Here is a 26,172-nt window from a genome sequence, read left to right on the forward strand (position 1 = left end):
AAAATAAAGAAAAGGCATTGAATGAGAAGGTGTGTCCAAACGTTTGGCCTGTACTGTATGTGCTGCACATTGTTTTCTGCAAAAAAAAAAAAAATCTAATTATTCTCTATAAAATATGTTTTGTGTCCAAATTTTTGGTTGTCTGGAACAGATTAATTGGATTTGGTTTCAGTTTTTGTTAGAATAATTGTTTCTAAATTATCACAAAAACTTTGTATTACATTGTGTTCCTGACAAGAAGACAAAAGGCTGTCTTTGAAACCTACCAAGAGTAAGGCTCATAAAACTCTACTGTGTGGAGGGTGAATGGGGGAAAGCAAGATGGTGTTCCTGTGTTCTTTCATGTATGGTAATAAACAGAAGGATGTTGCTCTGGCCCAAGGACTTCAGAGCGGAGAGATGACAGGATCTGCCCAATTTCCAGACGACCTCTTTTTGAACTATTTTATGGAACTCTTTTTGAACTATTTTACGAACTCTGTTTGAACTGACCTTTCCTGTGAATTGTTTACAACCTTTTCTGTGAACTTTTTACGACCTTTGTCCTTTGGAAACAAAGGTGGCCATGTGGTCGGGGAGGGTCCGAAATAAAATAAGGAGGAATGCAATCTTTTGGCAGAGCTTGCTGAGATACTGTGCAAGGGCACAGTGTACAGACAACTCTCCTCAATATTGAGTCCAAATTGAATTCTGTCTCAGTTTAATTCTTTGCCTCTTGTCTTGTTTAATAGGTGTCATCACTGTTTGAACAGTGACAGTTTTCATTTAATTGTGTAATTTGTAAGACCTTTTGGAATGGAGTACAAACAAAAATGGAGGTACAACTTTACTAGTTTATCCCATTATTTTTTCTCTCGCCTGATTTTTCTGTCGATTCTTTGCTCGTTGTTGTCCTTCTTTTGTTCTGCCAATAAATAACTACTGGAATCCTGCTACCAGAACAGAAAATACTTGCAGGACCACCCTCTGGTTTCTCCCGTCTAAAAAACAACAAACATCTTTTTAAGGTTAACATGACCCTTTTATTGAATGCAAACCTTCAGCGACGGAAAATAACGACCAAGAGAAAGAATCAAGACCCAAAAAGCGTCATGCTGACTGATGTGACGGCTGGAGGCGGTCTAGAAAGAAACAACACTGGAACTGACCTTTGACATCTACTGGACTTGACCTCACAGCACAGACACAGGACGCGTGTATCAGAAGAAGCAGCTGCAGCGGACTAATCGGAGCAAGCTGCACTCTAGAAACAACAACGTTGTTAGAAGTCTTCTACAAAGATAACAGCTGTCAATCAAACCAGAAGCAAAAACGACTTTATAGAAAGGAGATTTAGCAAAGAAAAAACATCCTGTTCGTATCCAACTTCATGTGCAAAGTGCCGCCTCCCTCGTGGCCATAAATGCAATCTCGTCATTTTCAAACGTCTGGTCTTCCTGCAACATGTTTAGAAAGTCTAAAAAAAATAGACATGGCTTTACTGGCCGACTTTTCCCTTTATAAAAACCTTTGGCTGCGTTATGTACATTTATTCCCATCTAGCGTTAAGACTCGCATTGCCCCCCAGAAGCACGTGTCGGGTCGGTGTGGTCAAATGAGGATGTCGCACCGTGTCAGGCAAGATGGCTGACGGTCGAGCAATAAGTCACTACTGGCCTTTTCACGAGGAGCAACCTCTCACACGGACGACTGATCCCACACCTGCAAGACGACAAGAGGGGAAAAGTACATTGTCAATAGATTATACAAAGTCAAAAGTCATGATACAAAACTAGATAGCACATATTTGATTGAAATGATCACGTACATGCTCTCGTTCTTGCATACTTGCCAACCTTGAGACCTCCGATTTCGGGAGGTGGGGGGGGGCATGGTCGGGGTGGGGCGGGGGCGTGTTTGGGGGCGTGGCTAAGAGGTGAGGAGTATATTTACAGCTAGAATTCACCATGTATATATATATATATATCCATATATATATATATATATATATATATATATATATATATATATATATATATATATATATATATATAAGAAATACTTGACTTTCAGTGAATTCTAGCTATATATATAATTTTATTTATTTATATATATATATATATATATATATATATATATATATATATAATTATTTTATATATATATATATATATATATAAATAAATGAAATACTCGAATTTCAGTGTTCATTTATTTACTCATATACACACACATAACACTCATCTACTCATTGTTGAGTTAAGGGTTGAATTGTCCATCCTTGTTCTATTCTCTGTCACTATTTTTCTAACCATGCTGAACACCCTCTCGCAGGTACCCAGAAAGGTTTCGAGTACCACCAATAAAACTGAATCTCTGAAGACAGTATAAAAATCTGTGTTAAAGGTGTACAAATACTGTTTGTATAATAAGCATGTTATTGTTTACAAATGAGGGTTAAGAGTTCAGTACTAAAAAAAAAAAGAATGTGGCTTAAGTACAGCATTTTTTGGTTGGGTTGTTTATTTATTTTGAGGAACTTCTCCATTTCTAAAAGGTGAGGAATGTAATAGAGTGATCTATGTTTGTCTGTTGCCATCTCCTGGTGAATGTTGGCTATAGCGTACTGGGGTTACTTTTTGGTTGGCCAACGATTTACGTGGTGTTGAGCACCTGACGTCAAGTGTGTGAGTCTGTTCTGAAGTCTACAGTAAAGAGACGTACTTCATCACCTCGCCTGGTTATTGCCTCCAACTCAATATATTACAACAACATTGCTGTTTACGGCAGACGAACTGCTTTACGGTCGAATAAAACATGACTGCTGTTGTTGTGTGTTGTTACCGCGCTGGGAGGACGTTAATGAAACTGCCTAACAATAAACCCACATAAGAAACCAAGAACTCGCCCTCGATCATTCTACAGTTATAACGTGTGTTGTGGGAAAGCGGACGTGAAAACAGGCTGTTGACACGTCACTCAGGTCCGCATGGAGCTGGAGGGGGCGTGGCTTCCAGCTCCGCCTGAATTTCGGGAGATTTTCGGGACAAAATTTGTCCCGGGAGGTTTTCGGGAGAGGCGCTGAATTTCGGGAGTCTCCCGGAAAATCCGGGAGGGTTGGCAAGTATGCGTTCTTGTGGTATGAAGATTCTAGCGGGAACTCTCATTCAACCCCTTTTCGATTACGCATGCACCTCCTGGTACCCCAGCACCTCCAAAACCCTCAAATCTAGACTCCAAACATCCCAGAACAAGCTAGTCAGGTCACCTCTAGACCTCCACCCCAGATCACACCTCACTCCTACCCACTTCTCCAAAGTGGGCTGGCTCAAGTTCGGAGGACAGAGTAAAACCACTTGCACTGAGCCTAGTCCAGTGGTTCTTAACCTGGGTTCGATCGAACCCTAGGGGTTCGGTGAGTCGGGCTCAGGGGTTCGGCGGAGGTCAAAACACACCGACTCATCGTGTAAATAAAAACTTATTAAGGATACGGCAACAGCAGAAGTCAGATTGATTTGCAGGTGTGTAATTTGTTGAGAGTTTATGCACTGTGTTGGTTTTGTTCTTTGAACAAGGTGATGTTCATGCACGCTTCATTTTATGCACCAGTAAAAAAACAAGGTAACACTTTAGTATGGGGAACATATTCACCATTAATTAGTTGCTTATTAACATGCAAATTAGTAACATACTGGCTCTTAACTAATCATTATTAAGTACTTATTAATGCCTTATTCGGCATGGCCTTATTATAACCCTAACCCTCTAACCCTGACCCTAACCAAATAACTCTAAATTAAGTCTTTGTTACTTAGAATATGTTCCCCTAGTGTCCAAAAAACTCTAAATTAAGTATTTGTTACTTAGAATATGTTCTCCATACTAAAGTGTTACCAAAAACATATAACTTTGTCTTGAATCCCTGTGCGTTACCGAATACATTTTAAACTCCTTTTATTTGTTTTTAAATGTCTAAACAACCTCGCGCCAACCTATCTCTCCGACCTCCTTCAGCCTTACTGCCCCACCCGATCCTTAAGATCAGCCGATCAGCTGCTGTTGACGGTCCCTGACACAAGGCTGAAGCTTAGAGGTGACAGAGCTTTCGCCGTTGCTGCCCCCAAGCTCTGGAACGACCTACCCCTGAGTGTTAGACAAGCCTCCTCTCTTTCTGTTTTTAAATCTCTCTTAAAAACATACTTTTATTCCATGGCTTTTAACACTGAGTGATATCCATCCTGCAATGGCGCCCCATAATACACCTGCTGTGATCCTGTTTTTATGTTTTTATGTTTTTATTAATTCTATTTTAATTATTTATTTTTTATCGTGTTCTGTTTGTGTTGTGTTGTGTTTGCTCGGTACTCGTTTTATCTTTTAACCTGCTCATTGTACAGCACTTTGGCTACCCCTGTGGTAAATTTTAAATGTGCTCTATAAATAAAGTTGATTTGATTTGATTTGATTTGATTGAATTTGAAAAAAAACAACATCTTATTTTTCACTAAAGAAGGGTTCGGTGAATGCGCATATGAAACTGGTGGGGTTCGGTACCTCCAACAAGGTTAAGAACCACTGGCCTAGTCTATAAAATCCGCTACACCTCCCTGATACCAAAGTACATGTCAAACTACTTCCATAACGTAAATGACCGCCATAACCACAACACCAGGGGGAGCTCCACAAACCATGTTAAACCCAGATTCCGATCCAACAAAGGTCTTAACTCATTCTCCTTCTACCCACATGGCACAAGGCAACATCAGCCCAGAGGAGAAAGCTGGTGGTTGATCAGGTTCGACAACAAGAGGAGGCAGACAGATGTGCAACAGCAGTGGCACAGTCCAAACAGGGACAGTGAACGACCTGGGAAAACCTGGAGCATCGTAAGCTCACATGGAAGGATCTGTGGGAAATGGAAGGGAGCCAAATCAGCTTCATCATCAGAGCCACCTACGATGTTCTTCCCACACCCAAGAACCTAAACCAATGGTTTGGAGAAGACCCTTCTTGTGCACTCTGTCAAACCCCTGCAACACTCAGTCACATCCTCACCGGCTGCAAAATCAGTTTGTCTCAAGGCCGCTACACCTGGAGGCACAACCAGGTCTTGAGACAACTGGCGATCACCCTAGAGGAAAGGAGAAATAACAACAAGGCCCTCCCTCCCCAATCCCTAGTCACTCAATCACCACTCAGTTTGTAAGAGCAAGACAACTCCCACCAAAACCATCTGCAAGAGTGGAGGCAACCCTTCTGGACTCTGCCCGGGACTGGAAAATACAGGTTGACTTGGACCACAAACTCATCTTTCCGCCTGAAATCATTACAACCAGCTTCAGGCCGGACCTGGTCTTGTGGTCAACCTCCCAGAAGACTGTGTTCATTGTTGAACTAACTGTACCATGGGAAGCAGCAGTTGGTGAAGCATATGAGCGCAAACAACTGAGGTATGCGGACATAGCAGCCGAGGCAGAGCAGCGCGGCTGGGGTGCCCGAGTGCTTCCAGTTGAAGTCGGGTGCAGAGGCTTCGTTGCTACGTCCACAACCAAGCTCCTCAAAGGAATGGGATTGAGAGGTCAGGCCTTCCGGCGGGCTGTCAAATCGCTGTCGGATGTGGCTGAACGAAGTAGAAGATGGATATGGTTCAAGAGAAAAGACCCAAACTGGGCTGCTAAATGACATCTAGGGGTAAAGGCAGAGGGGGGCACACCTGGGACGCCAGATGTCGCCGTTGAGCCCTCCGGAGGTGTCGTGGGCCTATCAACGAAACACCAATGAAGGAGGGTGCCCACCTGAAGACCCCAGTGAAGCTTTTGCCCCTAACCCCCCACTCCCCACTCAACACTAACTGCTGATTAATCTGAGGGATTGTACTATCTAGTCCTACGAGCTCAACTATGCCACATCAATATGGAATGCACTCCCAGCAGGTGTAAAAGAAAGTGCATCTCTATCCTCCTTCAAAACCGCACTAAAAGAACACCTCCAGGCAGCTACAACCCTAGACTAACACTCTCCCCCCACCACATCCCACCTCCCCGGATTGTAAATAATCAAATGTATATACTTGTTCTTATGCTTTCTGAGCTCACTATGTTCACTGCTCGCTGTACATACCCTACAAAGTCAGACCTACACTGTTTCAATGTCCATTTCTCAGATGATATTATTGTTGATGACTGAAATATGCTGATATCAACCAAACCTAACCCACCCGCCCCAACCCCCTCTACATCCCACCCCCCCGGATTGTAAATAATGTAAATAATTCAATGTATATACTCTGATGATTAACTTGTGTGATGACTGTATTATGTTGATAGTATATATTTGTACCATGAATTGGACAATTGGCAAAAGCTGATTCCAAAGGGACGTGGGTCGTAAACAGCGTTGCCTTTGGTTACCATGAATTGATTTACGTGGACCCCGACTTCAACAAGTTGAAAAACTTATTCAGGTGTTACCATTTAGTGATCAATTGTACGGAATATGTACTGTACTGTGTAAACTACTAATAAAAAAGTCTCAATCAATCATTGCCTTACATATTGGGCCCTCGGCACTAAATTTCATACCATCTCATGTGTGAACCTGACTCTCGCCTCTGTGCCAACTTTTTTGCAATGTGTTGCTGCCATTAAATTCTAAGTTAATGATTATTTGCACAAAAAAAAATAAGTTTCTCAGTGTGAACATTAAATATCTTGTCTTTGCAGTCTATTCAATTGAATATAAGTTGAAAATGATTTGCAAATCATTGTATTCTGTTTTTATTTACCACTTACACAACGTGCCAACTTCACTGGTTTTGGGTTTTGTATAATAAAAAAGTGACACTGCCGTTTTACTAATAACTTATTTTTACTTGTATGATGGTTGTATTAACTGTTAAAACGATTCTGTTTATGTGGCTGTAATGGTAGCAAAGTTGTTGTTTTATGGCCACGACTTGACACTGGAACTGATTTTTTCAAATTCTGTGATTTTCTACTGGAACACTGCAGATTGAGTCAAACTAATAGTTTACTTAATGTGTATCGGACTGCATACTGGACGTAAATGTGTCAAATATAACTTTAATCAATCTAAAGATAATCATGGTACATCAAAGTATGCAGCATTTTCCTACCGATCAGGAGTGTCCAAAGGACAGCCTGGGGGACAATTTTTTTTATTGGCATATTGTAAAAATTCAATGAATTAATTGCTGGATATAACATTATAAACACTGAATTAGATACAGTATTACTCTAATTTGCTTTGTCAGCAAAAACACAAAGCTAAGATTCAATCATATATTTGAATGGTAACACTTTAGTATGGGGAACATATTCTAAGTAACAAAGACTTCATTTAGAGTTATTTGGATACTAGGGGAACATATTCTAAGTAACAAAGACTTCATTTAGAGTTATTTGGATACTAGGGGAACATATTCTAAGTAACAAAGACTTCATTTAGAGTTATTTGGATACTAGGGGAACATATTCTAAGTAACAAAGACTTCATTTAGAGTTATTTGGACACTAGGGGAACATATTTCAAGTAACAAAGACTTAATTTAGAGTTATTTGGACACTAGGGGAACATATTCCAAGTAACAAAGACTTAATTTAGAGTTATTTGGACACTAAGGGAACATATTCTAAGTAACAAAGACTTAATTTAGAGTTATTTGGACACTAGGGGAACATATTCTAAGTAACAAAGACTTAATTTACAGTTATTTGGACACTAGGGGAACATATTCTAAGTAACAAAGACTTCATTTAGAGTTATTTGGACACTAGGGGAACATATTCTAAGTAACAAAGACTTAATTTAGAGTTATTTGGATACTAGGGGAACATATTCTAAGTAACAAAGACTTAAGTTAGAGTTATTTGGATACTAGGGGAACATATTCTAAGTAACAAAGACTTCATTTAGAGTTATTTGGACACTAGGGGAACATATTCTAAGTAACAAAGACTTCATTTACAGTTATTTGGATACTAGGGGAACCTATTCTAAGTAACAAAGACTTCATTTAGAGTTATTTGGACACTAGGGGAACATATTTCAAGTAACAAAGACTTAATTTAGAGTTATTTGGACACTAGGGGAACATATTCCAAGTAACAAAGACTTAATTTAGAGTTATTTGGACACTAAGGGAACATATTCTAAGTAACAAAAACTTAATTTAGAGTTATTTGGACACTAGGGGAACATATTCTAAGTAACAAAGACTTAATTTACAGTTATTTGGACACTAGGGGAACATATTCTAAGTAACAAAGACTTAATTTAGAGTTATTTGGATACTAGGGCAACATATTCTAAGTAACAAAGACTTCATTTACAGTTATTTGGATACTAGGTTAACATATAAGGGTTAGGGTTACTAATTGTTAGAATAATTTTATCTATGTTCTCACAAAAACTTTGTGTCTCAATGAGTTCCCAGCGGGAAGTCTTTGAACCTACCAAGAAGAAGGCTTGTAAAACTCCACTGTGTAGGGGGGAAGCAACATTTTTCTTTCATGTATTGTAATCAACAGAAAGATATTCGTTTTAACCCAAGGACTACAATGCGGAGAGAAGGCAGGATCTGCCCAAGTTCCAGACACCGCTTTTTTGAACTCTTTTACGAACCTCTTTTTGAACTCTTTTACGACCTTTTTTGTGAACTGTTTACAACCTTTTCTTTTGAACTGTTCTGTAACCAAAGGCAACGCTGTTTACGACCCACGTCCCTTTGGAAGCAGCTGTTGCCATGTGGTCAGGGAAAGTCCAAATAAAGGAGGAGGCGTACAATCTTTCGCCAGAGCGTGCTGGACACTGTACAGTGTCCAAGCGACGCTCCTCAAATTGAGCCAAATTGAATTCTGTCTCTGTTTAATTCTTTGCTTCTTGTCCTGTTTAATAGATGTCATCAGTGTTTGAACCTGACACTAATAAGCAATAATTCTGAGGTTATTGAGGGAAGACTCTTAGTTAATGGCTTACTGGTTGTATAATAAGGCCATGCAGAATAAGGCATTAATAAGAACTTAATAATGACTAATTAAGATCCATTATGTTACTAATTTGCATGTTAATAAGCAAGTAATTAATGATGAATATGTTCCCCATACTAAAGTGTTACCCTTTGAATTGCTTTTATCCAGACAGTACCTTGTTTACTGGTGCCAGCTGTGTCCGCACAGAACCAGCATGGAGTCGATTGCTGTCCCCAAACCTCCCAGGAGATCTCTCTCTGCGGCTGTCCAGCACTCTGCCGGGCGACTTCTCTCTGTCCAAGGGGCGGGCCGGAGACTTGTCCCTTCTGAACTCGGTGCGTCCTTCGCGGTAGCGGTGAGGGGTGCTGGGCTCTCGATGCAGACCATCATGGCTGCCAGGCCCCGAGGTCAAGCGCTTTGTGATGTGCTCTGTGTAGGTGGGAGGGCCTCGCTTAGTGGGACTCCTGGGGGACCACAACAGAGGACAACATCCCATTTGGCATCCCAATCCAAGAAATACTCTTCTCAGGTCAGATTGGAGAGGGCTTGAACAAGAAAACTGCTCAAACCAATGAATCACACATCTATCTTTGTCTTACTTTGGGGCGGCGTGGCTCAGATGGTAGAGCGGTAAAAGGGTATTTAATGCTTAAACAAAAAATAAACAAAAGGTGAGTGCCCCTAATAAAAGGCATTGAAGCTTAGGGAAGGCTATGCAGAACAAAACTAAAACTGAACTGGCTACAAAGTAAACAAAAACAGAATGCTGGACGACAGCAAAGACTTACTGTGGAGCAAAGATGGCGTCCACAATGTACATCAGAACATGACATGACAATCGACAATGTCCCCAAGAAGAAGGATAAAAACAAAGTAGATGCGGGAGATATCGCTCAAAGGAAGACATAAAACTGCTACAGGAAATTACCAAAAAAAGAGAAAAAGCCACCAAAATAGGAGCGCAAGACAAGAACTAAAACACTACACACAGGAAAACAGCAAAAAACTCCAAATAAGTCAATACTATCAACTAAGTTTTGTTTTTTAATGATTTCTGCTGGGGGTGTGCCTACAGATTTTTTTCAACGCAAAAAATGTGCCTTGGCTCAAAAAAGGTTGAAAAACACTGCAGTAGATAATGGGTTTTCCCAATGTAAAGCACTTTGAGTCACTAGAGAAAAAGCGCTATATATAGTATAATTCACTTCACTTACTTTGGTTGGTTGAGTTTACGAGCCCAACCCGCCGTTGGTTGAAATAGTGTTTGTCACAGAGTTGTGCCATTTGAGCAATAAAAAGTCAACCCGAGAAACACATTTTTAGTTTGAACGCCACTTAGAGATCGACACAATCCTGCCCTCCAATCACCGGAACCAAGAAAGTTAGTGCATACGGAAAAAAAAGAGGACGACCGAATCAGAGAAACAAAACATTAAAAACATGTCCAAGCTGCAGCCAGCGTCGACGAACATTTAACCATAAAAATATTGAGAAGCTGCAGATGCTGTTTAACGTGTTTCAATATGTTCTGTCTAGTCCTGACTCAACAAACTGGACGGTCGAGTATTACCTCTGGTACACAAACATGTAAATGTCGAACATAAAAAATTATTTCCTTCTTTCCAACGACGAAGACGCAACCCATGGGAGACACAAAAATTTGCTTTCCAAGTTAAATGCTGAACAATATTATCACAATATTTCACAAAACTACTGTAGTTATTTCGTAGTACAATCAATTGCACACCCTTTCAAAAAGGCATTAAAATTGTAGTGTTTTCGGAGCACCAAACATGGCTTAAATGGATTTCAATAGGCGGGACTGATTTGAGCGTTTTGAGTTACGAGCTCTTTCGTGGAAGGCAACGTGTTCGTTCGTAAGTTGAGCTACCGCTGTAAATGTATTTACAGGGTTCGTACTTTTCCATGGCCAAATTCAAGCACTTTTTTTTAAAGACTTTCAAGATCAATTTTCCAGTTTTTCCAGTACCCTTCAAAAGGCCAGTGTGAATCAATCCATAGCCTTGTTTTTTGAGGTCACCAAATGCTGTCTGTACTTACAGCACTCAATGACATCAAACAGCACAGATTGATTAACACCGTATTTGTGCCTGTAAACTGCATAATGTGATATAAATACACGCACCATAAAAATGTCAATTTCACTCATTTATTAACAAAACTGTTCCACATTAATATAAGGATAATAAATTAAAGGAAAATATTTTGTTTGTTTCACAACACCTCAGTCACCTTTCATTGAGCACACCTAGCCTTATAACTGTGGCTACGATAACAAATGAACAAAAGTTAACTTTTTTTGCTTTCACTGAGGTAGCCAGACAAGTTAAGTAGACAACGAAAATAATAGAGAAAAAAATGCATACAAACATGTTGTGTAAAAAACTACAAAATCATTCATATGAACTCAGGTCTAAGTTGTGAAAAAGGTTACAAATTATACATTACATGACCTACACAGTACAAACAAGTCCAATAATGTAACCATTTTAATGTAATTAACCAAAACGACAAAGTGTAACTTGTTTGCTTTCACTGAGGTAGTCAGACAAGTTAAGTAGACAACCAAAATAATGGAGCAAAAAATACATCGAACCATGTTGGATTTCATTTTTGCATACTTTGCAGCAGGCTACACCTGGATTTGGTCCACGTTTTATCCAAAGTTTGTATTCGTCATTTCCCATCCAATGTTCATTAAAACGACAACCTCCCCGCATGATGGACAGTTATTTCTTTCCATTTTATAATTGTTAGAATAATTGTTTTTAAATTATCACAAAAACTTTGTATATTGAGTTCCTGACAAGAAGACAAAAGCTGTCTTTGAAACCTACCAAGAGTAAGGCTCGTAAAACTCCACTGTGTAGGGTGGGGGGAAGCAAGATGAAGGTGTTCCTGTGTTCTCTCATGTATGGTAATCAACAGAAAGATATTGTTCTAACTCAAGGACTTCAAAGCGGAGAGAACCAAGGATCTGCCCAATTTCCAGACGACCTCTTTTTGAAGTATTTTACGACCTCTTTTTGAAATATTTTACGAACTCTCTTTGAACTATTTTATGGAACTCTTTTTGAAGTATTTTACGACCTCTTCTTTTGAACTATTCTGTAACCAAAGGCAACGCTGTTTACGACCCACTTCCTCCTCTGGAAGTGGAAGCGGTGGTCAAGTGGTTGGAGAAAGTCAAATAAAGAAGGAGTGCAATCTTTTGGCAGAGCGTGCTGGAGACTGTACAAGAGAACAGTGTGTCCAGGCGTTTCTCCTCAATTGAGTCCAAATTGAATTCTGTCTCTGTTTAATTCTTTGCCTCTTGTCTTGTTTAATAGATGTCATCAGTGTTCGAACCAGACAATAATTAGCCTATTGAGTCAGACTGCCGAGAAATATGATGAACATTTCCAAGCATTTACAAGCACTTCACCCAAAATTCTAGCATTTTTCAAACCTTGAAAACACAACATTAAAATCCAAGCATTTTCAAGGTTTTTAAGCAATCGTACGAACCCTGTATTTAATATGAAGCCTACATTTGTCCAATTTGAGTAATATTTATAGTATGGCAATATGGACACAATGAGTCAATGACAACCACAATATTGGAGAAGTGTGGCAGACAGCTTATAGATGCACACTACTTATATACACAAGCAAGCACTACTTATATACACAAACAACAGAACAAGCGGTTGACAGAGTTGAATTTTGGCCAACTGTTACTGGAATTTGGGCAAGAAGTAAGACTAAGACTATGCACTTTATAGGTCTTGGCCATACATGGCACAATATCTATGTCACTTTAAGAGGGCTGTGTCAGAAAAATTGTTTGTAAATGATCAAAAAACTTTCCGTTCTCTGAGTTCCCAATGAACAGACAAGAGGCTGTCTTTGTTTCACCAAGCAAAGGCTTGGAAAATTCCATTGTGTACGATGGGAGGAGACGGGAGGGAGTTATCTATTGTCATCGAAGACCTGCTCAAGCTGAATCCAGGACCAGCCCAAGCCCGAGGTATCTTTTTCTTTTGTGTTAATGTGACCGAAAACAATGACTGTTTACATACTCCCCATTCCTTTAGAAACAGCTGTTGTTATGTAAACAGGGAAAATCCAAATAAAAAGAGGTGGCGTACAATCTTTCGCCAGAGCGTACTAAGACACTGTAAGAGGTTACAGGTCGACGGCGTCTCTCCTCAATTGAGTCCAAATTTAATTCTGTCTCTGTTTGATTCTTTGCTTCTTGTCTTGTTTAATAGATGTCATCAGTGTTTGAACCTGACAGGCTGTCTTTACCCTTCCATCTGGGTTGTCTTTATGTAGCTTGTGCAGTTGGACTTACAACTGTTACGATTTAGAAGTCTTTTTGGGATTGCTTATTAGATATTAATGCGTGATAAAGGTTGGCTTATAATGTATTTCAATGTTGCTTATATATTGATGATCCTTATTGAATATTCATGCATAATAGGTTAACATAGACGATATTACGCTTACAATTGTTTGTGGAATGAATCTCTGTTGAATTGTTGCAGATTGAAAACTTAGAGTAACTTTCAGGACAGACTGGGATTTCCTGTTGTTAAACAATTAAACAAGCTGAGGAGGTGCAAAGAGGGATTTGAGCAAGGCTTTTTGAGAATAACAACTGATTGATTGGCATGGCAACCATGATGATGAATAACACTTGACTCAAGAGACAGCAATAAACCAATAAAGAGGCAGGTGAGATCAACAAACAGTGACTCACTAAGACTGGAGAGGAAAGCGGTGCATCATAAAACTCCCCCAACTTGCTACAAGAGCTAAGATAAATTGACTATCGGGGTTCTTGCCTTCACTCAAGCCCACATGTGTGGTGATTGTTTTGACAACAACCCAGAGAGCCTCTGAAGTACATGTCATTGTGTTGATGCAAATGTAACGGATTGAATATTGAAAAGAGTGCCTGACAAAGTTTCTTCTTCCTCTGATCAGAGTGAAGAGAGTCCAAGTTATTGGAATCCATCGCCGAACACAACTAGTCTAGTTACATTGGAATGACTTAAGGACGAACAAACCCTCTGTTGGAGCCGGTCCTCTGCAGCTCTCCAGACTCCCTGATCAGACTTCCCTTACAGCAGATGACCCGCAGCTTGTTCTGGTAGGACGAGGCCAGATAAATAGCCCCGGAGGAGATGGCTGGGCCCAGATAGCGGGGGCTGGGGATGTCCAGGTGGGCCAACACTGAAGGACTGGGAGCAAGAGCAGGTGTGTGAAACAGAAGCTTTTGATGTCAGGTGTGTCCAAAAGTGTCATTCAGAGGCCAGCCGCTAATTTTCTACTGGCCATCAGCATATTGGAAAATACATTGAAGGACCCCGACTTAAACAAGTTGAAAAACTTATTCGGGTGTTACCATTTAGTGGTCAATTGTACGAAATATGTACAATCTACTAATAAAAGTCTCAATCAATCAATCAATCACTTCATTTGTTTTGGCAACTATAACCATACTTGCCAACCCTCACGAATTTTCCGGGAGACTCCCAAAATTCAGCGCCTCACCCGAAAACCTCCCGGGACAAATATTCTCCCGAAAATCTCCCAATTTTCAGCCGGAGCTGGAGGCCACGCCCCCTCCAGCTCCATGCGCACCTGAGTGAGGACAGCCTTTTTTCACGACGGGAGGACAACAGGGTGACAAGAACTAAATCATCCAGACTAGAGATAAATTGTATTATTATGTTTATCTTACCTAAAAATAAATATATTTATTAATTAAAAAAAAAAAAAAAAACGAAATACATTTTTACAATATTTTGCTAAAAACATCAAAATTAATTGTATTTTTATTTGTATTTTTTCTGACTCCTTATTACATCCAGCCATAGAATTATACCGGTACATTAAAATAAACATATTTGAAATAATTAATTTTAAATTATCATAATAATTCATTTAAAATGACCATATTTAATTATTAAAATAATTACTTGTTTATCAACAACTTTACCATTTTATTTATTACATTTTGAAGCTCGCAGAAGGCAAGTTATCTTATATTCATGTTATATTTATGCAAGTTTGAAGTATCAATTATGTAAACACAGATTTGTTTGCATATTTTTAGGATATATATATATATATATATATATATATATATATATATATATATATATATATATATATATACATATATATATATATACATATATATATATATATATATATATATATATGTATATACACATATATATATAACTTAGTATACACATTGGCCTAGTGGCTAGAGTGTCCGCCCTGAGATCGGTAGGTCGTGAGTTCAAACACCGGCCGAGTCATACCCAAGACCATAAAAATGGGACTCATTACCACTCAGCATCAAGGGTTGGAATTTGGGGTTGAATCACCAAAAAGGATCCCCGGGCGCGGCCACCGCTGCTGCTCGCTGCTGCCCACTGTTCCCCTCACCTCCCAGGGGGTGATCAAGGGTGATGGGTCAAATGCAGAAAATTATTTCGCCACACCTAGTGTGTGTGTGACAATCATTGGTACTTCAACTTTTAACATTGCGTTTTAGAATCTTTAGGGCCTGATCTACTAAAAAGTTTGCTTGTAGTAAAATACGTGCAAACTTGACAGCACACGCAAAGTTGATCTACGAAACTTATGCGCAGAGGATTGCGTCTCTTAAATGAGAAAAACAGAGAAGACAATCCATTTAGCGTGTCTGTCTTCATGAATATGCAGAATATATGCTGGTGATCTGCAAAACTGTTTTGCGGACGTTGTATTGCTTCTATATTTAGCACGCTAATAAAGCGCGTGCAAACTGGCACTGTTACGCACAAATGACTGTAAGAAAGGAGGAGATCGCACTGCAAAGACATATGATGGACAGATAATTCTGCAGCTGTGTGTGTCAACATATGTGGACTGTCACAAACACAAATATCAGACATATTGTCTATTCAGAAATATCATTTTATAGTTGTATAGCTGCTGAATGACTTAAGGGGCTGATTAAAACTAGAGATGTCCGATAATGGCTTTTTTGCCGATATCCGATATTCCGATATTGTCCAACTCTTAATTACCGATTCCGATATCAACCGATACACACAGTCGTGCAATTAACACATTATTATGCCTAATTTTGTTGTGATTCCCCGTAACAAGGTTTTCCAAAATAAATCAACTCAAGTTATGGAAAAAAATGCCAACATGGCACTGCCATATTTATTATTGAAGTCACAAAGTGCATTATTTTTTTTAACATGCCTCAAAACAGCATCTTAGAATTTGGGACATGCTCTCCCTGAGAGAGCATGAGGAGGTTGAGGTGGGCGGGGTTGAGATGGGGGGGTAGGGGGTAGCGGGGGGTGTATATTGTAGCGTCCCGGAAAAGTTAGTGCTGCAAGGGATTCTGGGTATTTGTTCTGTTGTGTTTATGTTGTGTTACTGTGCGGATGTTCTCTCGAAATGTGTTTGTCATTCTTGTTTGGTGTGGGTTCACAGTGTGGCGCATATTTGTAACAGTTTTAAAGTTGTTTAAACGGCCACCCTCAGTGTGACCTGTATGGCTGTTGACCAAGTATGCCTTGTGTGTGTGAAAAACCGTAGATATTATGTGACTGGCCCGGCACGCAAAGGCAGTGCCTTTAAGGTTTATTGGCGCTCTGTACTTCTCCCTACGTCCGTGTACACAGCGCCGTTTTAAAAAGTCATACATTTTACTTTTTGAAACCGATAATTTCCGATATCACATTTTAAAGCATTTATCGGCAGATAATATCGGCAGTCCGATATTATCGGACATCTCTAATTAAAACTAATTCAATTGATTCATTTTGATGTAAGGTTGCGTTTCATATAGGAGATATATTATTACCAACATATTCCCTATAGGAAAAAAATATGCATTAAACAGGAGCACACCTTCAGTGTGCTAAAAAGATGCTCTGTTCGCCCTTCAATATAACCAAGAAAAGGTGATACATACTGTACATATTTGTATGCCGCATGTCAACAACATGACGAAACACTACAGGCTGGACCACATGATGCCATAAATGTAGAGGGAAATAAGTGTCTCCATGGTGACAGCCAGTATACACACAAAAATGCCATTTAAATAGGCACTTGTTACACACACAGCCGCAGCACGCCCACTAATGATACTCTCAATTTGTTTGTTTGCACACTCTTTAGCACTTGTTATTTGGATCTGAGTAGATCAGGCCCAATATGTACAAAATGTGATAAAGTGACCCTTACATCATTTCAAGCTTTTCCGTATGCGGCCTAAAGGTTTGGGCAGCCCCACTCCAAGTGATGTTAAATGGGATTTGGTGTCCACTGGCACTCACCTCAAAGCAGAGTGTCCCTGAACCTCAATGACATCCAGTGAGTTGAAGTAGGTGACAAACAAATAGGGCTCTCTGTAGGCTGCACCACAGAACATAGTCAAGTACTGCTCTACATTCAACAACATGGGTTCATTCGTTGCATTTACCAAAGGACAAAGGCAGGTGACTCCACTTGATGTCCTCGGTGCGGCTCCTTCGCCCATACGTGTCCACAAACACTCCAAACTCTGGAAGATGACAAAATGTTGCGATGTTGGGAGTTAAGTGGAGTCAAGTCCAAAATATATAGTGGATTTAGAGATTGATACAGTACACATTACATATTGACTACTGTATTTTTCGGACTATAAGACGCTCCTTTTTTTCCCATGCTATGAATCCTGCGGTTTATAAAACGGTGCGGCTAATTTATGGATTTTTCTTCGCTAAAAGGTCATAATGTTTTGTATTCAACAAACAGTCTTCATATTACACCGATGGAGACATTGAAATGGTGTGTTATTGTTTGTGCAATGACGTCATCTTTTGGATAAGTTCGCTCACTGCCGGTGCAAAATGTACTTCCTGTGTTGTGTCTTGAACCGGACGTATATGTTACGATGGGGTCGCATGGTTATGCGCTGGTCGTTTCCCCAAGATGCAGCTGGACGTTCAGAAGCAGCGTGCAGGTAGGAAAAACGGTTCATTACCATAACAAGGCAAGAATACAAAAACAGGAATGTGCCGACGGCACAGGAAGCAAAATATAAACTTAGCAACAAGAAGCAAAGATAACCAAAGTAAACGGGAAGTAAACAAAACAGCCAGACAGGGTGTGGCGAGAGGCAGGAATAAATAGCTCTCTGATTAGTGACCGTGACCAGGTGAGCGTCCCGACCACTAATCAGAGACAGGTGAACATAATCAGCACCCATGGCAACAAGGAACACAAAAACAGGGGTGCTGAAACAGAACTAAGGTAATCCTAAACTTAAACAAAACAAGATCCGGGTAACGGATCATCACAGTATAGCCGTCCATAGCGTTTCTACTCGAAATGATTCTTCATTCATCACTCCAAGCAACAGTTGTAAGTTTTACATTATAACTAAAACAATTCATACTTGCATTACTAAACCGTCCCATGCGTGATGTCTGCAGGAGTGTTTTCAAGCATATTTGTATGTGCTATCATAATGTAATCAAGCTAGCGTTGTTAGCCATAATTATGACTAAAATGGTGAAGCTGTTTTCATTTGCACTTTATTTTATTGAGAGTTCAGCTAAGAAACATATTTATTGTTATTTTGTTTATGCCTTTTAGCACAACATAATTGTATGTTACTTTTTTGTCAGCTATTCTTGAGTCCTATCTTTGTGTATTTGATAAGTACTTAATTTTCTAATCAGCCTGACCTAAGCCTAAGATTCATGTGTTAAATAAAAAATAATCATTGTGACTAACACAAGCTGTCATAAAACTTGACATGGTTGTAAACTGTGAATAGGTTTGATTTCATTATTTAACTTAAATAAAAATAAGGGTAAAATTACCAATCCAATGTTAATATTTGAGTGTGCCCCAGACCGCTCTGTAGTGAAAAAGTTAGGCCCCGAGTTCAAAACGGTTAAGAACCCCTGGACTAAGGCATGTGGTGGACATAAACAGGTGCCACCGTATTTATGTATGAGTTGACTACAAAGCGTAGTGTTGCTGTGGCTGTGTGCACCCACCATGAAAACATAGCAGGTACTCCTCCTTGTGCATGCTGCTGGCCACCTGCATGATGGCGATAGGGAAAGTGTGAGACGAGGCAGCAAATACCGCTGAAGCCAGCGACATGTCGTTCTTGTCCAAGAACTCTGTAGCGGATCAAACACAGGATGTGCGTCAAATAGCAGATTCGGTTGTAGTTCAGTTACACCTTCTTTAATAAACATACACTGCATCTATATAAAGGGTTTCAGCAGGGGTGTAAAAACTGTTTCCATCAAGAAAGGTTTCAAAATGCACAACTGTTAGAATAATTGTTTCTAAGTTATCACAAAAACTTTGTGTTACATTTGAGTGCCCGGTGAGAAGACAAAAGCTGTCTTTGGAACCTACCAAGAGTAAGGCTAGTAAAACTCCACTGTGTAGGGGGGGAAGCAAAATTAAAGTGTTCTGTTTTCTTTCATGTATGGTAATCAACAGAAAGATATTGTTCTAACCCAAGGACTTCAAAGTGGAGAGGAAGCAGGACCACTGTAATGTATTATTTTCGGGTCTCCCTATGTCTAGCATTAAAAGATTACAATTGGTACAAAATGCGGCTGCTAGACTTTTGACAAGAACAAGAAAGTTTGATCATATTACGCCTATACTGGCTCACCTGCACTGGCTTCCTGTGCACTTAAGATGTGACTTTAAGGTTTTACTACTTACGTATAAAATACTACACGGTCTAGCTCCGTCCTATCTTGTCGATTGTATTGTACCATATGTCCCGGCAAGAAATTTGCGTTCAAAGAACTCCGGCTTATTAGTGATTCCCAGAGCCCAAATAAAGTCTGCGGGCTATAGAGCGTTTTCTATTCAGGCTCCAATACTATGGAATGCCCTCCCGGTAACAATTAGAGATGCTACCTCAGTAGAAGCATTTAAGTCCCATCTTAAAACTCATTTGTATACTCTAGCCTTTAAATAGACCCCCCTTTTAGACCAGTTGATCTGCCGTTTCTTTTCTTTTCTCCTCTGCTCCCCTCTTCCTTGTGGGGGGGGGGCACAGGTCCGGTGGCCATGGATGAAGTGCTGGCTGTCCAGAGTCGGGACCCGGGGCGGACCGCTCGCCTGTGCATCGGCTGGGAACATCTCTGCGCTGCTGACCCGTCTCCGCTCGGGATGGTTTCCTGCTGGCCCCACTATGGACTGGACTCTTACTATTATGTTGGATCCACTATGGACTGGACTCTCACAATATTATGTCAGACCCACTCGACATCCATTGCATTCGGTCTCCCCTAGAGGGGGGGGGGGGTTACCCACATATGCGGTCCTCTCCAAGGTTTCTCATAGTCATTCACATCGACGTCCCACTGGGGTGAGTTTTTCCTTGCCCTTATGTGGGCTTTGTACCGAGGATGTCGCTGTGGCTTGTGCAGCCCTTTGAGACACTTGTGATTTAGGGCTATATAAATAAACATTGATTGATTGATTGATTGATTGATTGATTGAACAGACTCCCCTCCAGCCGACCTCTTCTTGAACCTCCTTTATGAACTGTTTTACGAACGTCTTTTTGAACTATTTTATGACCTCTTCTTTTGAACTGTTCGGTAACCAAAGGCAATGCTGTTTACGACCCACTTCCCTCTGGAAGCAGCTGTGGTCATGTGGTCGCAGAAAGTCAAATAAAGAAGGAGGAGCGTGCTGAGATACTGTTCAAAGGTACGGTGTACAGGCGACTCTCCTCAATTGAGTCCAAAATTGAATTCTGTCTCTGTTTAATTCTTTGCCCCTTGTCTTGTTTAATAGATGTCATCAGTGTTTGAACTAGGGCTGCAACAACTAATCGATTAAATCGATTAAAATCGATTATAAAAATAGTTGGTGATTAATTTAGTCATCAATTCGTTGGATCTATGCTATGCGCATGCGCAGAGTAGAGATGCGCGGTTTGCGGACACAACCGCGGAGTCCGCGGATTATCCGCGGATCGGGCGGATGAAATTTGAAAAAAATAAGATTTTATCCGCTCGCGGGTCGGGTCGGGCGGATTAATTAGATTTTTTTATTTTTTTTGCGGGTGGCAGTTAGACCAATTCGGAAATATATATACATAGTTAAATGTTGTTACCCACATACGAAAAACGAGCAGGCACCTGCTGCATATGCCACAACAGAAGAAAAAAAAAGAAAAGAGATGGACACTTTTACGGAGCGGAGAAGGGACGCCTCGCCGGGGTCCGGGACCGAGGCCCCTTCCCCCGAGAGGGCCCCACCGGGAGCCGTAGCTGAGGCGATCCGCGAGAAGGGCCCGACGCACGTCCAGGGTCACTACCGCGCCCACCGCACCGACACCCCGCCTCGTCCGCTTTCGCCGCGGCCGGCGTCACGCGCAGCAGGTAAGCAGCTTACCTGCCCGCCACCCCCGTGGCCGGGGGCTCGTAACATGGGTCACTCCGCGCGCTCCGCCCGCGCAGCTTACCTGCTTGCCACCCCTGTTGCCGGGGGCGCGTAACAGGGGTCACTCCGCGCGCAGTGCGCTCACGAAAGGGGTGGAGCTCACCCTGGTTGATATAGAGAGCAGGACGGTGGCCATGGAAGTCGGAACCCGCTAAGGAGTGTGTAACAACCCACCTGCCGAATCAACTAGCCCTGAAAATGGATGGCGCTGGAGCGTGGGCCCATACCTGGCCGTCGCCGGCAGCGAGACGCGCTTGGAGGTGCGCTCAGCGCGGCTCCCATATGATTGCGCACTGGTGTGCGTCTGGGTCGTGACAGCGTTGCACGCGCAAGTCTGTGCTCCATTGGATCAGTCTCCTTTCTTTAACAGGCAAAAGCTTTATAACCTCACCATACCTGCCAACTTTTAAATCAGAAAAACCTAGTAGCCAGGGTCCAAGGGCCGCAGGCCCCGGTAGGTCCAGGACAAAGTCCTGGTGGAGGGTTCAGGGCTTCGCCCCCCGACGCAAAATGATTATTAGCATTCAGACAGGTTAAAATGTTGCTAAAACCATCACTTTTCTATCAGTCACAGTGACTTTTCAAAACAAAAATCCATCCATCCATCCATTTTCTACCGCTTATTCCCATTGGGGTCGCGGGGGGCGCTGGAGCCTATCTCAGCTACAATCGGGCGGAAGGCGGGGTACACCCTGGACAAGTCGCCACCTCATCGCAGGGCCAACATAGATAGACAGACAACATTCACACACTAGGGCCAATTTAGTGTTGCCAATCAACTTATCCCCAGGTGCATGTCTTTGGAAGTGGGAGGAAGCCGGAGTACCCGGAGGGAACCCACGCAGTCACGGGGAGAACATGCAAAAATATTACAGCAAAAATCATATGGGTTGATTGACATGTTTATTCTGTAAGATAACTTCAATAGTTTGAAATTATTTTGACAGTTAATGCCAGTTATCCTGTCAACCTTTCACAAGACTTCAATTTGTTAATTGAAAGTATAAATAGTATAAACACTTTTAACAGTATGTCGTGCTGTGAAATACAGCCGACGCGCACCAAACACGAAGCAAGGCCATGGTGCAGGAGAACAAAGGACTTCTTTCATTTAAGGTTTGTGATAAACCATCAAACTCATTCGTTAAAAGGACTCTATAGTAATATAAAGCGAATTTTTCTGGACATTATCATGCAAGAAAAGTTTATTTTTGGGATCGCGATCACCGCGTAATGATTTTTAAAGGTTGCATTACATTATTAACTGTCCCATGTGATCAGCCAGTGCGATTGGAAGTCCATGCTCAATTATTGCCTCCGTAAATAAAACTTCGGCATTTATCACATCCAAAGAATCTGTTTGGGCGACGAAAAACGTTGAAAGTTTTCCACTTGTATCGCTAGCAACGGCATTAGACTTGTGTTTTTTTGTCCCAACGTGGTCTTTTACATCGCTAATTCCTCCGTGTCCGATCGAAAAATCTTGTCTGCACAAGGTGCAATTCGCGTAGTTTTCACCCTTTTTTTTTATTTTTTATTAATATTAGATATATAACAACGGGCGGATGGCGGGCGGGTGCAGTTCTGATCAAACGTTACATCGGGTGGATGGCGGATGGTTGACGACTTTCTGACGCGGTTGCGGATGCAATAAATTGCCTATCCGCGCATCTCTAGCGCAGAGGCAATTTTTTTATCTATTTTTTTTAATAAACCTTTATTTATGAACTGCAACATGTACAAACAGCTGAGAAACAATAATCAAAATAAGTATGGTGTCAGGGGTGTTTGGCAAAACACCCCAGGTGGCACTTTGGACCTCACTGTTTTACATACGAGGTGAGTCAGAAAAGTTCCAAGGCTGTTGATGGTGACTCTGTAGTGTTTTTCGATATGAGGGGCATTGCGATTTCTTGGCACAGGTCAAGACGACTAACGAGCACCAGAAAGTGGTCCTGCAGCGTTAGCTTTGTTCAGTGCGCGAGAAGAGGCGAGAGTTGTGGCAGGACAACTTTTGGCTGATTCACCATGACAAGGCGCCTCTTCACGATGCCCAGAGCCTTCAACAGTTCCTGTCTGAAAGAACATAGCCTTGCTTGAGCAACTTCACTACTCACCTGACCTGGCTCGGTGTCATTTTTTATTTCCCCCAAGGTTACGGAGGGTTATCTAGGGGACCACTTTTAAAGATGTGGATGAAGACAAGAAGATCACGACGACAAAGCTGCGGAGTATTATGGAAGAATCCTTCAAGGAGTAAGCAAAGATGTAGCAGAGAAAGCTGGGAAAGTTCTCCAGACTCCAGGGGGATTACTTTGAAGTGGAAAAATGGTGAGTATAGTTGAACTATATATTTTGAGATGCCAGTCCTGACTTTTCCTAAACACATTCTTGATGATGACAAACCTTATGTTCCCCTACGAGCCCTTGACTCTGAGCCATCTGGGAACGTAACAATAGTTAACATAACAACGGACATCTGTCTGTTTTCTGACTAGTAGAACAGGTTAAAGAGCTCTTTAACAGAGTGGGGGCAGAATGTCTCAGGCTGTATGCAAAGAAAATCGGGATCCTTCAAACACCCCGCTGGACCATCCAACTCAAGAAGGAGGTAATTTTCCGGCAGAAGCCAGCGACTTCAAGTACCTAGGTTCTTAGGTCAAGTCATCAGAACAGGACATTGAGGTGACAAAGGTGTTGCCATAGAGAGCTCTGAATGGCATGTCAAGTGTGAGAAAATCCAATCTCTCTCGACACATCAAGATTAGCTTTTTCCAAGCTTGCTCCTCTATGGCTCTGAAACCCACTCTTCTAAAGTCTCCGGATGGATACTACACCAGTGTGGTACTGAACATCAACCAGAACATGTCACACGCTATTGTGACACCAATTTCCATCCACTTGTTTTGTCACCTTTTGTTTGGCCGGTAAGACCATTTTGATGTTCAGTGTCAGGAGCAGTTAATTGGTTTTTCTTTTGTGTCTTATGTTTTTTTTGTTGGGGCATAATTGCTGCAGGTATGCATAATTAACTGGTCTATTTAACCACACCTGTAGGGGTAGGAAGGCACTGGCTGATTACTCTTCGTGACACAGGACCTCTGATTCGTGCTCTGGATTCTTCTCCTCAATTCCAGTTCCTGTACGACCTTTCGCCTTCCTCTCGGCTCAGGTACTCACCCTATTCTTGATTTTGTATTTTACCTGTTGCAGTCTTTTTCGCAGTGCAATCTTTTGTTCCCCTTTTTTATGCACCGTAGTTTTTTTGTTATCCACTTAAGTGTTGCTCGTTATCCCTGTCTTGAGCAATAAAAAACCTTTTTGTTCTTGTTCCTGCCTGTGTTTTGCGTCTTGGGATCCGCTAGCCTCTTTGAGGGTGTCACCAAGCGTGACAGAACAAGCATGTTACCAACTAGTATCTGTATGAGGGTCTGCCAAGGCTGAGTGACAAGGTGGAATCCAGAAGGATGACATTTGCAAGTCACTGCCACAAACAACCAGAACTTCTTGCAAGCACGTATGGCTCTGGGAGATGTTGCGTCTGACCAGACTTCCCTCCCAGGGAAGTAAAGTCACTGGTCAAACCCAAGTTCTTTCAGATGACATATATGCAGAGCAAGAAGGACCATCAAGACAGAATAGGAATACCATCAAGTTTTACTGAAGCTTCAGGAGATCAGCAAAACCAATACATTCATATCGACTTCTCGTATCGATCCAACACTCAAACGGAAGAGCCAACTTTTTGCACATGAAGAAAGCCCCCACCTGTCCGGAAAGGAACACAGCCTCATTGTTCTACTACAGATAAGACAAAAGGGAGTATTCCATCTCCTACAGTGCAAGCCTTCAAGGTAACACACATAGTTTACTAGCAAACATAAGATAAAAAAACAGAAAGAATACAAATAGAAAAACACTAGCAGTTTCAAACATGACTATGAATACAGAAAGAACTCTTAAACATATATGCATTCTCCACAGAGCCAACACACGGGCACCGACCAAAAGGAGGCCCAATGCCACCGTACGCTGACCTACTAAGGAATGATTGCAGGAGTGGAGAGCTCTATAGAACTGGTCGCAATGCACGGGGAACGGCAAGAATTGGAATGTCCATTAACAAATCTGTCTAAGTGTAACGGAGGCCAGCCAGTGTGGCGGAGCCATGTGGCAATTGGTAAACCTCATTCACTGCCAACCTCAAGAGCAGTGCAGCGCTTTGAACTCAGTAGTCAGCACGCTCGCCTCTCATGCGGACGACTTCGGTTCGAGTCCCATGCAGAACGGAAAAGTGAGCGACCGAATCTTGTGGGTAACATAAGGACATTGATATTACTGACAATAACGTCAAATGAAATGTAAGCATTTCCTGTGTTGTAGAGCTGAGCTGCTGCAAATTTACTGGTAAAAGGTAACCCCTGTACAAGCAATGAGACCATCAGACTGTTCAAAAACAGTTAAAATGCATCATCACACACTGTACTGTATGTCAGTAGCGACAAACGGTATAAATGTGACATTGCACTTACAGTCAAGATTGGGGAAAGTGCCAGAATAAGATGATTAGCTCACCCTCAAGCACAAACTGCTTCATCTCGATCTCGTAAAACTTGTTGGTTCCAATGATGATGCTGTAGCTGGTCAGGTGGATGCAGCTGCAAGGCTCCAGGGTTTCAATCTCCTGGGAGAT

The 26,172-nt window shown here is 41.4% G+C and overlaps 1 protein-coding gene across 2 annotated transcripts in view; it reads right to left on the reverse strand.

Moving 5' to 3' along the window:
* Positions 1-1,022: 1,022 nt before the first annotated feature.
* LOC133623072 (citron Rho-interacting kinase-like) overlaps positions 1,023-26,172 on the reverse strand; it is a 158,664-nt gene continuing 133,514 nt past the window's right edge. For both annotated transcript variants that reach the window (XM_061986021.2, XM_061986019.2), the window contains 7 exons: positions 26,055-26,163; positions 19,049-19,177; positions 17,482-17,562; positions 17,336-17,414; positions 14,045-14,218; positions 9,145-9,433; positions 1,023-1,701 (listed from right to left, as the gene is read on the reverse strand). In XM_061986021.2, the coding sequence (XP_061842005.1) occupies positions 1,678-1,701; positions 9,145-9,433; positions 14,045-14,218; positions 17,336-17,414; positions 17,482-17,562; positions 19,049-19,177; positions 26,055-26,163 (885 nt within the window). In that variant the 3' untranslated portion in view covers positions 1,023-1,677. The remainder of the gene's footprint in view (positions 1,702-9,144; positions 9,434-14,044; positions 14,219-17,335; positions 17,415-17,481; positions 17,563-19,048; positions 19,178-26,054; positions 26,164-26,172) is intronic.

This window comes from Nerophis lumbriciformis, linkage group LG12 (assembly GCF_033978685.3).
Source record: "Nerophis lumbriciformis linkage group LG12, RoL_Nlum_v2.1, whole genome shotgun sequence".
Lineage (NCBI taxonomy): Eukaryota > Metazoa > Chordata > Actinopteri > Syngnathiformes > Syngnathidae > Nerophis > Nerophis lumbriciformis.